This window comes from Tachyglossus aculeatus, chromosome 21 (assembly GCF_015852505.1).
Source record: "Tachyglossus aculeatus isolate mTacAcu1 chromosome 21, mTacAcu1.pri, whole genome shotgun sequence".
In the NCBI taxonomy this organism is placed as follows: Eukaryota; Metazoa; Chordata; class Mammalia; order Monotremata; family Tachyglossidae; genus Tachyglossus; species Tachyglossus aculeatus.
This window is the reverse complement of record NC_052086.1, coordinates 75,769,416-75,781,521: the sequence shown is the minus strand read 5'-3', so window position 1 is coordinate 75,781,521 and position 12,106 is coordinate 75,769,416. Positions and strand designations below refer to the sequence as shown.

The 12,106-nt window shown below is 47.0% G+C and overlaps 1 protein-coding gene across 4 annotated transcripts in view; it reads right to left on the bottom strand.

Moving 5' to 3' along the window:
• ATF7IP2 (activating transcription factor 7 interacting protein 2) overlaps positions 1-12,106 on the bottom strand; it is a 53,807-nt gene that overhangs the window by 26,692 nt on the left and 15,009 nt on the right. For 2 of the 4 annotated variants that reach the window (XM_038763216.1, XM_038763218.1), the window contains exon 2: positions 715-1,583. In XM_038763216.1, the coding sequence (XP_038619144.1) occupies positions 715-1,583 (869 nt within the window). Of the gene's footprint in view, positions 1-714; positions 1,584-2,108; positions 2,244-12,106 lie in introns of those variants that run through there. The other 2 variants (XM_038763219.1, XM_038763217.1) reach the window with 2 other exon arrangements.

Sequence of the window (12,106 nt, the reverse complement as noted above, 5' to 3'; positions counted from 1 at the left end):
TTTGCTTTTTCAGAGAAGCAGCGTGGCTCAGTGGAAAGATCATGGGCTTTGGAGTCAGAGGTCATGGGTTCAAATCCCAGCTCCACCAACTGAAAGCTGTGTGACTTCGGGCAAGTCACTTAACTTCTCTGTGCCTCAATTACCACATCTGTAAAATGGGGATTAAAACTGTGAGCCCCCTGTAGGACAACCTGATCACCTTGTAACCTCCCCAGCGCTTAGAACAGTGCTTTGCACATAGTAAGCACTTAAAAAACACCATCATTATTATCATTATCTGCTTGAAACAAGATCTAGAGGGCATTCCTGAAAAAGCCTGGTCACATTGTAACTAATTAACGACTGATTAGGGAGCTATCTTCCTCTGTTCTCATTAATAATAATAATAATAGTATTTGTTAAGCACTTACTATGTGCTAAGCACTGTTCTAAGCGCGATAGATACAAGGTTATCAGGTTGTTCCTCATGGGGCTCACAGTCTTAGTCCCCATTTTACAGATGAAGTAACAGGCACAGAGAAGTTAAGTGACTTGCCCAAAGTCTCACATCTTACAAGTGGCAGAGAATGGATTTGAACTAATGCTCTCCGATTCCCAAGCCCGTGCTCTTTCCACTAAGCCACGCTGCTTCCCTTATTACTTGTCTATCATAAAAATGTGAAAACTTACCACGTTACATTTCCCCTAAGTATTAAAAAGTGGTCGAGAACTTACTGTGAACATTAGCTGTTGACTTCTGCGGTGAGCCTACACTTGCACATTCTGAACTACTGACACCAGTTCGACAGGACTCTTCTGTCTTCACAGCACCACGGGATTCATTGGGTCTAACTGGACTCACCACCCTAGCAGTCTTCTTGTTCGTCGCCTCTTGTGGATCTGGATTTCTGTTTACCGTGGCTTCGCTCGGTCTTACAGCACGTGTTTCTGCAATTGGTGTCACATTCTCTGCCTGGGGAATCACCCCACTATTCTCTTTCGCATCCCGTCTCTTGCTACCGGTAGTTCCCGAGTGGCTGTCCAGAGGGCATTCTCTCATTTTGCCTAAATCATCGGGCACACCAACCAGTCCCACTTTTGGCCTCGGACTTCGATCTGCTTTGGTTTTCTTAGATGGCTTTTTTTTAAGAGCTTCACATTCAAGATTTGGCAACGGCGTGTGTGGTGTCTCATTTGCATCTCTTGTGGAGAGTTTGCCACAAGGATCTTCTGCTTCATCTGACCTGCTGCGCTGGCCTAGAAACTGTTCATTCAAGACTCTCTTTTTCACCACTGAACCTTTATCAAGTGCTTCTGTTGTTGCCTCGTAGATTGGAGAGAGTAGTTCACCTCTTTTAGGGAGTACTGAAGTGACCTTGCAGTCGGGTCCTGAACTTCCAATATCCAAATTTTTATGGTAGCTGCTTTGGCCCTCAGGCCCTAACGGCTTTTTATTATTTTGCACATCACCCTGTTTAGGAGCTTCTGGTGCAGAGGTACGCGATTTTAGTAACTTCGCTTGTTTCCGGCAACTTGGAGGCATTGTCTTCTTGGCTTTTAAAATCTTTTTGACGGTGGTACTTGAACTTTCCATCTTTGGGATCCTAAAATAAAATGAATAAATGAAAAGAAGAAGTTGTGTTAAACATTTGTCCCATGATTAAAAGTTTTAATTTGCTCCATGATTGAAAGCCTTAATTTCCTTATAATAAAAATGACAGTTGTAAGATTTTTATTCGAATTTAGTCACCTTTACTATGAAGTATTTATGAGAAACAAACCTCTTTGCAACAGTTTAACAGTGATGAACATAACTTTGCCTAGATCTACAATATCAATTTTAGTAAGTTTACAGATAGAGCAGTCATCAGGATACTGATTTGGTGACTGTGCCAATTTTACAAGACAACCAAATCCACCAGGACCACACCACCTTCCCACCATGACTCCCAGGGTCCCCGCTCCCCACGTGCCCTGGGCATGTTGGGTCGCAAGGATTTAAGCAGCCATAATTTGCCCGACGGCCTCTCTCTTCACCAGACAGCCGAACATATCCACTGGGAACCTGCTGCCTTCCTAACGAGATGCCCAGGGCCCTCAGCGTCCCCCTGAAGGGACAGCTGTGCTACCTTCCTCACCCTTTCTCCTCCAAAAGAAGCCTCAAACCCAACCAGCTTTTTTCCTTTGGCTAGACATAAAAAAGGGCTCAGCATCCACAAAACTTCAAGAAGACTGTGGCAGCTGCCTGCTGTAGCGGTCGTTGAGGTTGCAGTTGTGACAGTTGGAATCTGAGCAGCACGGATTCTGAAATTCTGCTCCTCGAGCCACGGGACCATCCTGACTTTTGTTCTTATTTTGTGTATGAGTCCACGTCTTAGTGCTCTGTTTTCTCTCCTTTTGTGTCTTTCACCAACATCCCTCCCTCATATTCTTATAATGGGAGTTCCCTGAGGGCCAGGGGACTGCCTAATTCCCACCTGCATATTTTGTCCCAGTGCTTAAACACCACCCACCATTTGGTAAATCATATTTTTTGAGTGCTTACTGTGTGCAGGGCACTGTACTAAGCACTTGGAAGAGTACAATAACAGTTTTATGGGCAATCCCCACCCACAATGAACACCACACACTAAGCACTTAATACTCTTACTACTACAATACTCAGCTGGGGAACATGGGCATAGCCCATGTCAGGTCCTGTTGGGACTTGTAGCTGCCTAAGCAATAATAATGACAGTATTTGTTAATCACTTTCTATGTGTCAAGCACTGTTCTAAGAGCTGGGGTATATACAAGCTAGTCAGGCTGGACATGGTCCTTACGCCAAAATGGGGCTCACAGTCTTAATCACTTTACATTACATGGGGGACGGAGACATTAAATGACTTGCCCAAGGTCACACAGCAGATAAGTGGCGGAACCGGGATTAGAACTGGTCCAGGAGAGAGTTGGTCTTACCTAGGGGAATCATCCTGAGGGGATTTGGGGGTGTAACTGGCTGGCAAGCACACACAAGGACCATGAGACAAACTCTGGTTTTCAAACCAGGAACAAACTCTACTTCTATTCAAGCAGCATAGAGTCATGGGTAGAGCACGGGCCTGAGAGTCAGAAGGTCATGGGTTCTAATCTCAGCTCTGCCACTTGTCTGCTGTGTGACCCTGGGCAAGTCACTTCACTTCTCTGTGCCTCAGTTCCTTCATCTGTCAAATGGGGACTGAAACCATGAGCCCCACTTGGACTGTGTCCAACTTGATTTGCTTGGAGAAGCAGCCTGGCTTAGTGGAAAGAGCACGGGCTTGGGAGTCAGAGGTCATGAGTTCTAATCCCGGTTCTGCCACTTGTCATCTTTGTGGCTTTGGGCAAGCCCCTTAAAATTCTCTGTGCCCTATTTACCTCATCTGTAAAATGGGGATTAAGGCTGGTGAGCCTCATGAGGGACAACCTGATTATCTTGTTATCTACCCCAGTGCTTAAAACAGTGCTTGGCATGTAGTAAGCACTTAACAAATACCATCACTATTATTATTCTGTCCACTCCAGCGCTTAGTAGAGTGCCTTGAACGAGTCGTCTACATGCGCTGCCTCGAATTCCTCAACGCCAACTCTCTCCTCGACCTCCTCCAATCTGGCTTCCGTCCCCTACATTCCATGGAAACTGCCCTCTCAAAGGTTACCAACGACCTCCTGGGGGCCAAATCCAACAGCTCCTACTCTGTCCTAATCCTCCTCGACCTCTCAGCTGCCTTTGACACTGTGGACCACCCCCTTCTCCTCAACACGCTATCCAACCTTGGCTTCACAGACTCTGTCCTCTCCTGGTTCTCCTCTTATTCATTCACTCATTCATTCATTCAATTGTATTTATTGAGCGCTTACTGTGTCCAGAGCACTGTATTAAGCACTTGGGAAGTACAAGTTGGCAACATATAGAGATGGTCCCTACCCAACAGTGGGCTCACAGTCTAGAAGGGGGAGACAGAGAACAAAACAAAACATATTAACAAAATAAAATAAATAGAATACGTACAAGTTAGAGTAATAAATATGTACAAACATATATACATATATACAGGTGCTGTGGGGAAGAGAAGGAGGTAATGCGGGGGGGATGGAGAGGGGGACGAAGGGGAGAGGAAGGAGGGGGCTCAGTCTGGGAAGGCCTCATCTCTCCGGCCGTTCATTCTCAGTCTCTTTTGCGGGCTCCTCCTCCCCCTCCCATCCCCTTACTGTACAGGTTCCTCAAGGGTCAGTTCTTGGTCCCCTTCTGTTCTCTATCTACACTCACTCCCCTTTGTGACCTCATTCGCTCCCACTGCTTCAACTATCATCTCTACGCTGATGACACCCAAATCTACATCTCTGCCCCTGCTCTCTCTTCCTCCCTCCAGGCTAGTATCTCCTCCTGCCTTCAGGACACCTCCATCTGGATGTCTGCCTGCCATCTAAAACTCAATATGTCCAACACTGAACTCTTTATCTTCCCTCCCAAACCCTGCCCTCTCCCTGACTTTCCCATCACTGTTGACGGCACTACCATCCTTCCCGTCTCACAAGCCCGCAACCTTAGCGTCATCCTCGACTCCGCTCTCTTGTTCACCCCTCACATCCAATCCGTCACCAAAACCTGCCAGTCTCACCTCCGCAACATTGCCAAGATCCGCCCTTTCCTCTCCATCCAAACCGCTACCCTGCTCATTCAACCTCTCATCCTATCCCGAATGGATTGCTGCATCAGCCTCCTCTCTGATCTCCCATCCTCCTGTCTCTCCCCACTTCAATCTATACTTCACGCTGCTGCCTGGATCATCTTTGTGCAGAAACGCTCAGGGCATGTTACTCCCCTCCTCAAAAATCTCCAGTGGCTACCAATCAACCTATGCATCAGACAAAAACTCCTCACTCTCAGCTTCAAGGCTGTTCATCACCTCGCCCCCTCCTACCTCACCTCCCTTCTTTCCTTCTACAGCCCAGCCCGCACCCTCCACTCCTCTGCCACTAACCTCTTCACTGTGCCTTATTCTCGCCTGTCCCACCACCGACCCCCAGCCCACATCCTTCCCCTGGCCTAGAATGTCCTCCCTCGCACATCCGCCAAGCTATCTCTCTTCCTCCCTTCAAAGCCTTACTGAGAGCTCACCTCCTCCAGGAGGCCTTCCCAGACTGAGCCCCCTCCTTCCTTTCCCCCTCTTCCCCTTCCCCATCCCCCCGCCTTACCTCCTTCCCCTCCCCAAAGCACCTGTATATATGTATGTTTGTACATATTTATTACTCTATTTATTTTACTTGTACATATTTATTCTATTTATTTTATATGTTTTGTTGTCTGTCTCCCCCCTTCTGGACTGTGAGCCCACTGTTGGGTATGGACCATCTCTATATGTTGCCAACTTGTACTTCCCAAGTGCTTACTACAGTGCTCTGCAATAAATACGATTGAATGCATGAATGAAAGATAGAGACTACAGAAACTCAGAGCAACAACAGCATGCATTCATGAAGTTTGAATCCCAGGGCTGCCATGTCTGGTCTCTGGGTCAGCCGGGGTACGCTGACTCTCCAGCTGGGAGCCCGAGGGCTACACAGGCTGAGAGGTGTCCCAGGGAACTGTAGGAGGGAAAGCCACCAGACCATGGTAGGGGTTTGTTTTCCCTGTGAAGACCAAGGAACCCAGCAGTGGCGATGTGGAGGATTGTGTTGAGTAGTAGAAGCCTAGGGCTTATCGAATGATGGATTGTATTTATTGACAGTTTACTGTGTGCAGTGCTCTGTATTAAACAGTTGGGAGAGTTCAATTCAACAGAGTTGGTTGCCGCATTCCCTGCTTCTATACAGTGTGGGTGACAGGTGTTGTGCTGGAAGCTTTGGTGGGTTAGCATTGAGGCTAAGGGCCATTACCACTGGCTGGTGGGCATCCTGTTTGGCCCGAGTGCAGTTTCCTGATACCAGGAGATGGTTCTGGTCTTGAGTACAGTTCCAGTGATACTGTGCTCTAATGGTCAATTTAACCCTTGTGACTTGGGAGCAACCATTTCTGATATCCACCATAACCTTCTCACCTGCCTTCCTCCCCCAAAATCTATCCTGTTCTTCCTACCCCAGGAACCTCTGATCTTTTGACCCCATCCAATTTCTTCAAGTCATTACGTCCCATTTAGTGTACATAATAATAATAATCATGGTATTTGTTAAGTGCTTACTATGTGCCAAGCACGCGCTGGGGAGGGTACAAGTTAGTCAGGTTGTCCCACGTGGGGCTCATAACTTTTAACCCCAAAACCACCTTCCCCGGACCAATTAAGTTGACACCAACACCACCCTCTCTACTGAACTTGGCTCACTCGCTCCCCTAGCCCTTCGCTGATCTCGTACCACTAACTCACAGACTACTTCCTTCGCTCCTGTGCACAAGTTGCAGAGTGCTGCTGGTGGAAGTCCAATCAATCAATCATATTTACTGAGCACTTACTGTGTGCAGAGCACTGTACTAAGTGCTTGGGAAGTACAGGTTGGCAACATATAGAGACGGTCCCTACCCAACAGTGGGCTCACAGTCTACAGGGGGAGACAGAGAACAAAACCAAACATATTAACAAAATAAAATAAATAGAATAGATATGTACAAGTAAAATAGAGTAATAAATATGTACAAACAAATATACATATATACAGGTGCTGTGGGGAAAGGAAGAAGGTAAGGCGGGGGGAATGGAGAGGGGGAGGAGGGGGAGAGGAAGGAGGGGGCTCAGTCTGGGAAAGCCTCCTGGAGGAGGTGAGCTCTCAGTAGGGCCTTGAAGGGAGGAAGACAGCTAGCTTGGCAGATGTTGAGAGGGAGGGCATTCCAGGCCAGGGGGATGACGTGGGCCAGGGGTCGACGGCGGGACAGTCGAGAACGAGGCATGGTGAGGAGATTAGTGGCAGAGGAGTGGAAGGTGCGGGCTGGGCTGTAGAAGGAGAGAAGGGAGGTGAGGTAGGAGGGGGCGAGGTGATGGAGAGCCTTGAAGCCGAGGGTGAGGAGTTTCTGCCTGATGCGTAGGTTGATTGGTAGCCACTGGACATTTTTGAGGAGGGGAGTAACATGTCCAGAGCGTTTCTGGACAAAGACAATCCGGGCAGTGGCGTGAAGTACGGATTGAAGTGGGGAGAGACAAAAGGATGGGAGATCAGAGAGGAGGCTGATACAGTAGTCGAGATGGGATAGGATGAGAGCTTGAACGAGCAGGGTAGCGGTTTGGATGGAGAGGAAAGGGCGAATCTTGGCAACGTTGCGGAGCTGAGACTGGCAAGTTTTGGTGACGGCTTGGATGTGAGGGGTGAACGAGAGAGCGGAATCGAGGATGACACAAAGGTTGCGGGCCTGTGAGACGGGAAGGATGGTAGTGCCGTCAACAGTGAGTCCAGGTACCAGGCTGACTCTGTCCACCTCAAACTCATCCTTGCCTGCTTTAACTCTGCCTGGCAATATTTCTCCAACCTTGGCACCCATGCCCAGTTTAACTCCCCCAAATACCTGTCCCCACAGTCTCCCCCATCTCTTGTCCCTAATGACCTGGCCCTATACATGGAAAGCAACAGGCATAATCTCCCTAAAAACCTTCCCAGTTTCTCGCTAGTACCTTCCTCCTCCTACCCCCTTCTTCAACTCTCCCATCTTTCCCAGCAGCATCTCAAGGAGCTCTCCCCTTCCTTACAAAAATCCACCCCCTGCACCTGCACCTCTTACCACAATCCTTCACACCTTATCAAAATGTTTGCCCCCCTCCTTTCTTCCCTCCTTGACTGTCAATCTCCAACTATTCACTCTCTAATGGCTTCTTCCCCACTGCTTTCAAACATGCTCATGTCTCCCCTATCTTAAAAAACCCTCCCTTGACATCAAGCCTTCCTCCAGTTAACGCTGCATCTCTCTACCATTCCTCAAGCAAGTCATCTATACCCATTGCTCCAACTTCAATTCTCTCCTTGATCCCCTCCAATCCAGCTTCCATACCCTTCACTCCAACAAAACTGCCTCTCAAAACAAGATCATTGGTAATCTCCTTCTTGTCAAATCCAAAGGCCTCTACTCCACCCTAATCCTCTTTAACCTGTCAGTGCCTTCAACACTAACACCCTCTTCTCCTGGAACCATTATCCAACTTTGGTTTTACTGACACTGGCCTCTCCTGGTTCTCTTATCTCTCCGGCTGTTCATCCTCAAGCACTTGGAACAGCGCTTGACACCAAGTGCTTAAATACCATAAAAAAGGGGCCAGCCTTGCATTACCTCTAGTTTGCTTTCTCTGCTCTTGTGCATGTACCCCAAAGGGCTCTTGGGAGAGAAACTCAGGCACCAGGCTGACCTCACCCACCTCAAACTCATCCTTACCCGTTATGGCTCTACTTTCTCCTCTGTCCAGCAACACTGCTTTTCCTCCCTTACTGATTCCCATGTCCACACCTACAACTATGCCCGACTTTTAACCTTCACTGCTTAACACTGTGCCCCACCTTCTCCTACTGAACCCATCAGATGTGAACTTCCCACCCCCGCAGATCATCCTAATCTCCCCAGTTCGCTCCTATACCCACAGTCTCTCATCCTTCCCAGCCATCTCTTGAGACATGTGCTTGCTTTGGAAATCTCCAACCCCATTCCTTTGCACCTTATTAAAATACTTGTGCCCACTCTTCTTTCCCTAACAGCCATCTTCAACCACTCAAGCTCCAACAGCTCCTTCCCCTCCGTTTTCAAACATGCCCATGTATTTCCTACCCTCAAAAACCCTCTTGACCCCACTACACCATCCAGCTAAAGCCCCATCTCCCTCCTGGCATTCAGTCCCAAACTCCCTGAATGGGCTATTTACACTCACTGACTCCACTTCCTCTTGTCCAACTCCCTCTTTGACCCTCTAAAATCAAACTTTCACCCTCTCCACTCTGCTAAAACTGCTCTCTCCAAGGTCAGCAGCCAGTCAGTCAATCCTATTTATTGAGCACTTACTGTGTGCAGAGTACTATACTATGTACACTGGCAAACAACTCCTCGCCAAAACCAACAGACTCTATTCCATCCTAATCCTCCTTGACCTATCAGCAGGGCATTTTGGACCACGCCATTCCACATGAAACACGATTGGTTTCTCTGATACTACCCTTTACTGGTTTACTTCTTAATGCTCTGGAGACCATTCTGGCTCTCTGTTAATTTCTTCCTTTGTTGCCTAACACCTAAGGCACAATTCTGGGTCCCCATCTCCACCTGTTCTCCATAACATCAATTACCATTTCTATATGGAGGTCTCCCAAATCTCCCTCATTAGCTCCAACCTCTCTCCTTCTTTGCAATCTCACATTCCCTCCTGCTTTCCCTGATGTCTTGACATCTCAAACTCAGTATGTCCAAAACTGAACTTCATCTTCCCTCCAAAATCCTCTCCTTCCCATGACTTCCTTACCACTACTCACACCACCAACCTACCCTTCTCAAAATCCCTCCACCACAGCATTTTTTAAAATTGTATCTGACAAGTACTTACTACATGCCAGGCAGTATACTAAGCACTTGGATAGATTCAATAGGGTTGGACACAGTCCCTGTCCCACATAGGGCTCACAGCCTTAATTCCCATTTACAGACGAGGTAACAGACACAGAGAAGTTGACTTGCCTAAAATCACACAGCAGACATATGGTGAAGGCAGGATTAGAATGCAGGTGCTCTGACTCCCAGCCCTATGGTCTTTCCACTAGGCCATGGCATGTTCCTTGACTCCTATCAATATCAACTCACATATTCAGGCAGCCAGTAAATGCTGTTGGTTCTATCTGCACAATATGTCCATAATCTACCACTTCATCAAAAAGGCCAGCAAACAGGTACAAACACTTTTAACATCCCAACTTCACGACCACATCAGCCTCCTCACTGCTTTTCCTGCCAGTCTCTCTCCCCTCCGGTCCCTCTGTTCATTCAGCCGTACTTATTGAGTGCTTACTGTGGGCAGAGCACTGTAGTAAGCTCTTGGCACTGTACTAAACATTCTGCCTGAATCATTTTCCTAAAACTTTGTTTTGCTCACATCTACCCACTCCTCAAAAATGTCTAATGGTTGTCGTTTCCCTTTCTGCCTCAAGCAGATACTCTAGATCACTGGCTTTAGGACAATCGGCTCTTTCCCCTCCTACTTAACCTTGCCTTCTTCCACTAAAACAACCTGCACACTTGGCCCTTCTAATGCCAACCTACTCATTGTTCCTTGCTCTCATCACTGTTACCATCAATCTCTTGTTTGCACCATCACTCCCACTTGATATCACCACTTGACCCATCTTCAAAGGGTACTTTTCTACCCTTCTGAAAAAAAATCACATCTGCTCTTCCTTTCCCGTACTATTCTCTTATCTCACTGTATCTCCCTGTGGACTTCTGTGGTCACCTAAGTACTTTACCACTCACCCCACCTATCCCCTTTACAGCATTCATCTTTAAAGGCCATTGCTTCCCCCAACCTGCAATTTATTCTAGTGCATGTCTCCCTCACTAGGTTATAAGCCCTATTAAGGGGAGGGATTGGGTCTCCTGACACATTCTCTCAAGAGCTTGGACTAGTACTCTGCACAGAGTAGATACTCAAATACTCAGTTGATCGATTGACTGCAGTATGGTCAGAGCCGTGAGTCTCACAAGGGTCTCTTCAGCCAGATACGCACCCTTTTGGTGAATCTTTCACTGTTTGCAAATTATTGAAGAGGAGGGATAACTATGCAATATTACATATATTTTGACTTTTGCTGGGCAAAGCAGTGGGCTGGATAGAATCAATCAGTAGTCCAAATGTGGCCACATGCCCATTCATTCATTCAATCGTATTTATTGAGCACTTACTGTGTGCAGAGCACTGTACTAAGTGCTTGGGAAGTACAAGTCGGCAACATATAGAGATGGTCCCTACCCAAAAATGGGCTCACAGTCTAGAAGGGGAAAATAATAATAATGGCATTTAAGTGCTTACTGTGTGCCAGGCACTGTTCGAAGCCCTGGGGTAGAGACAAGGTAATTGGGTTGTCCCACGTGTGGTTCACAGACTTTAGCCCCAACCAAGGCTTTGTTCCCTCCAAGGATCCCATCATCAGACTGCGAGCCCACTGTTGGGTAGGGACCATCTCTATATGTTGCCAACTTGTACTTCCCAAGTGCTTAGTACAGTGCTCTGCATACAGTAAGCACTCAATAAATACGATTGATTGAATGAATGAATCATCACATTACCCTTGGTCCAAAGCCAATTTCAATCTGCTCCTGGCCCTCCCTCTCTCTTCTCACCCTCAACTCCATGGCAACTCCTCAATGCAGCTGTATTTAGCCTCACCTGCTGCTAAGTGTTGAATGCTACAACACCAACCAACATGCCTGCTCCTTGTGTCACTGCTTATGTCTCCTCCAGCATGGCTATTGTTTTAGCCTCTAACTCCTCCTCTACTACCTGTTGCACAGCTGATTTCACTTGTGGATAAAGTCAGTGCAGCTGAGACAGTCAGCAACTTGTGACAAAAACCACAATGCCGGCAGAGATGGAAGTAGTGGCTCTGAATAAGTTTGGTAATGGGAACCAGGCTCTTTTTCTTTAGAAGCTGAGTTGACTTTCTGAATGAAGAACCAAAAGAGGCCACCTGATATCTGATCTGTAAGGACTGCACTAGGACAAGGGTCAGAGATCCAATAAGGGAGGTAAGGAGACACAATAAGTGAGATACCTCCAAAGTGAGGTTGTTTTAAAGCAGGTTTGAAGGTAATTGGAAACAATCCCTTTTATGGTACCAATAAAATGCATTCTTTACACTTCTCTCTTTTCTTCTGATTCATCTGTAAAAACCATGACTCAGGTTCAAAGGAGAAAAAAATAAAATCAGAACTCCAGGTATATTGTGGTGTTCCCATTCTTGGAAAATTTCTTCCTTGAATTCTAAACATTACTGACTCTGCTTTAATTTAAAAAATTGACGGTGGTAAATTTGGGTGGTGCAGATAACCTTTCAGTCCTATGAATGAGCGCCAGAAAGCCACCTGTGAGCCCCACTAGTCCCTGAAATTGAGAAATTCCTTCCTGGCAAGAAACTAGGAAACCAAGTGACCAAAAGCCAA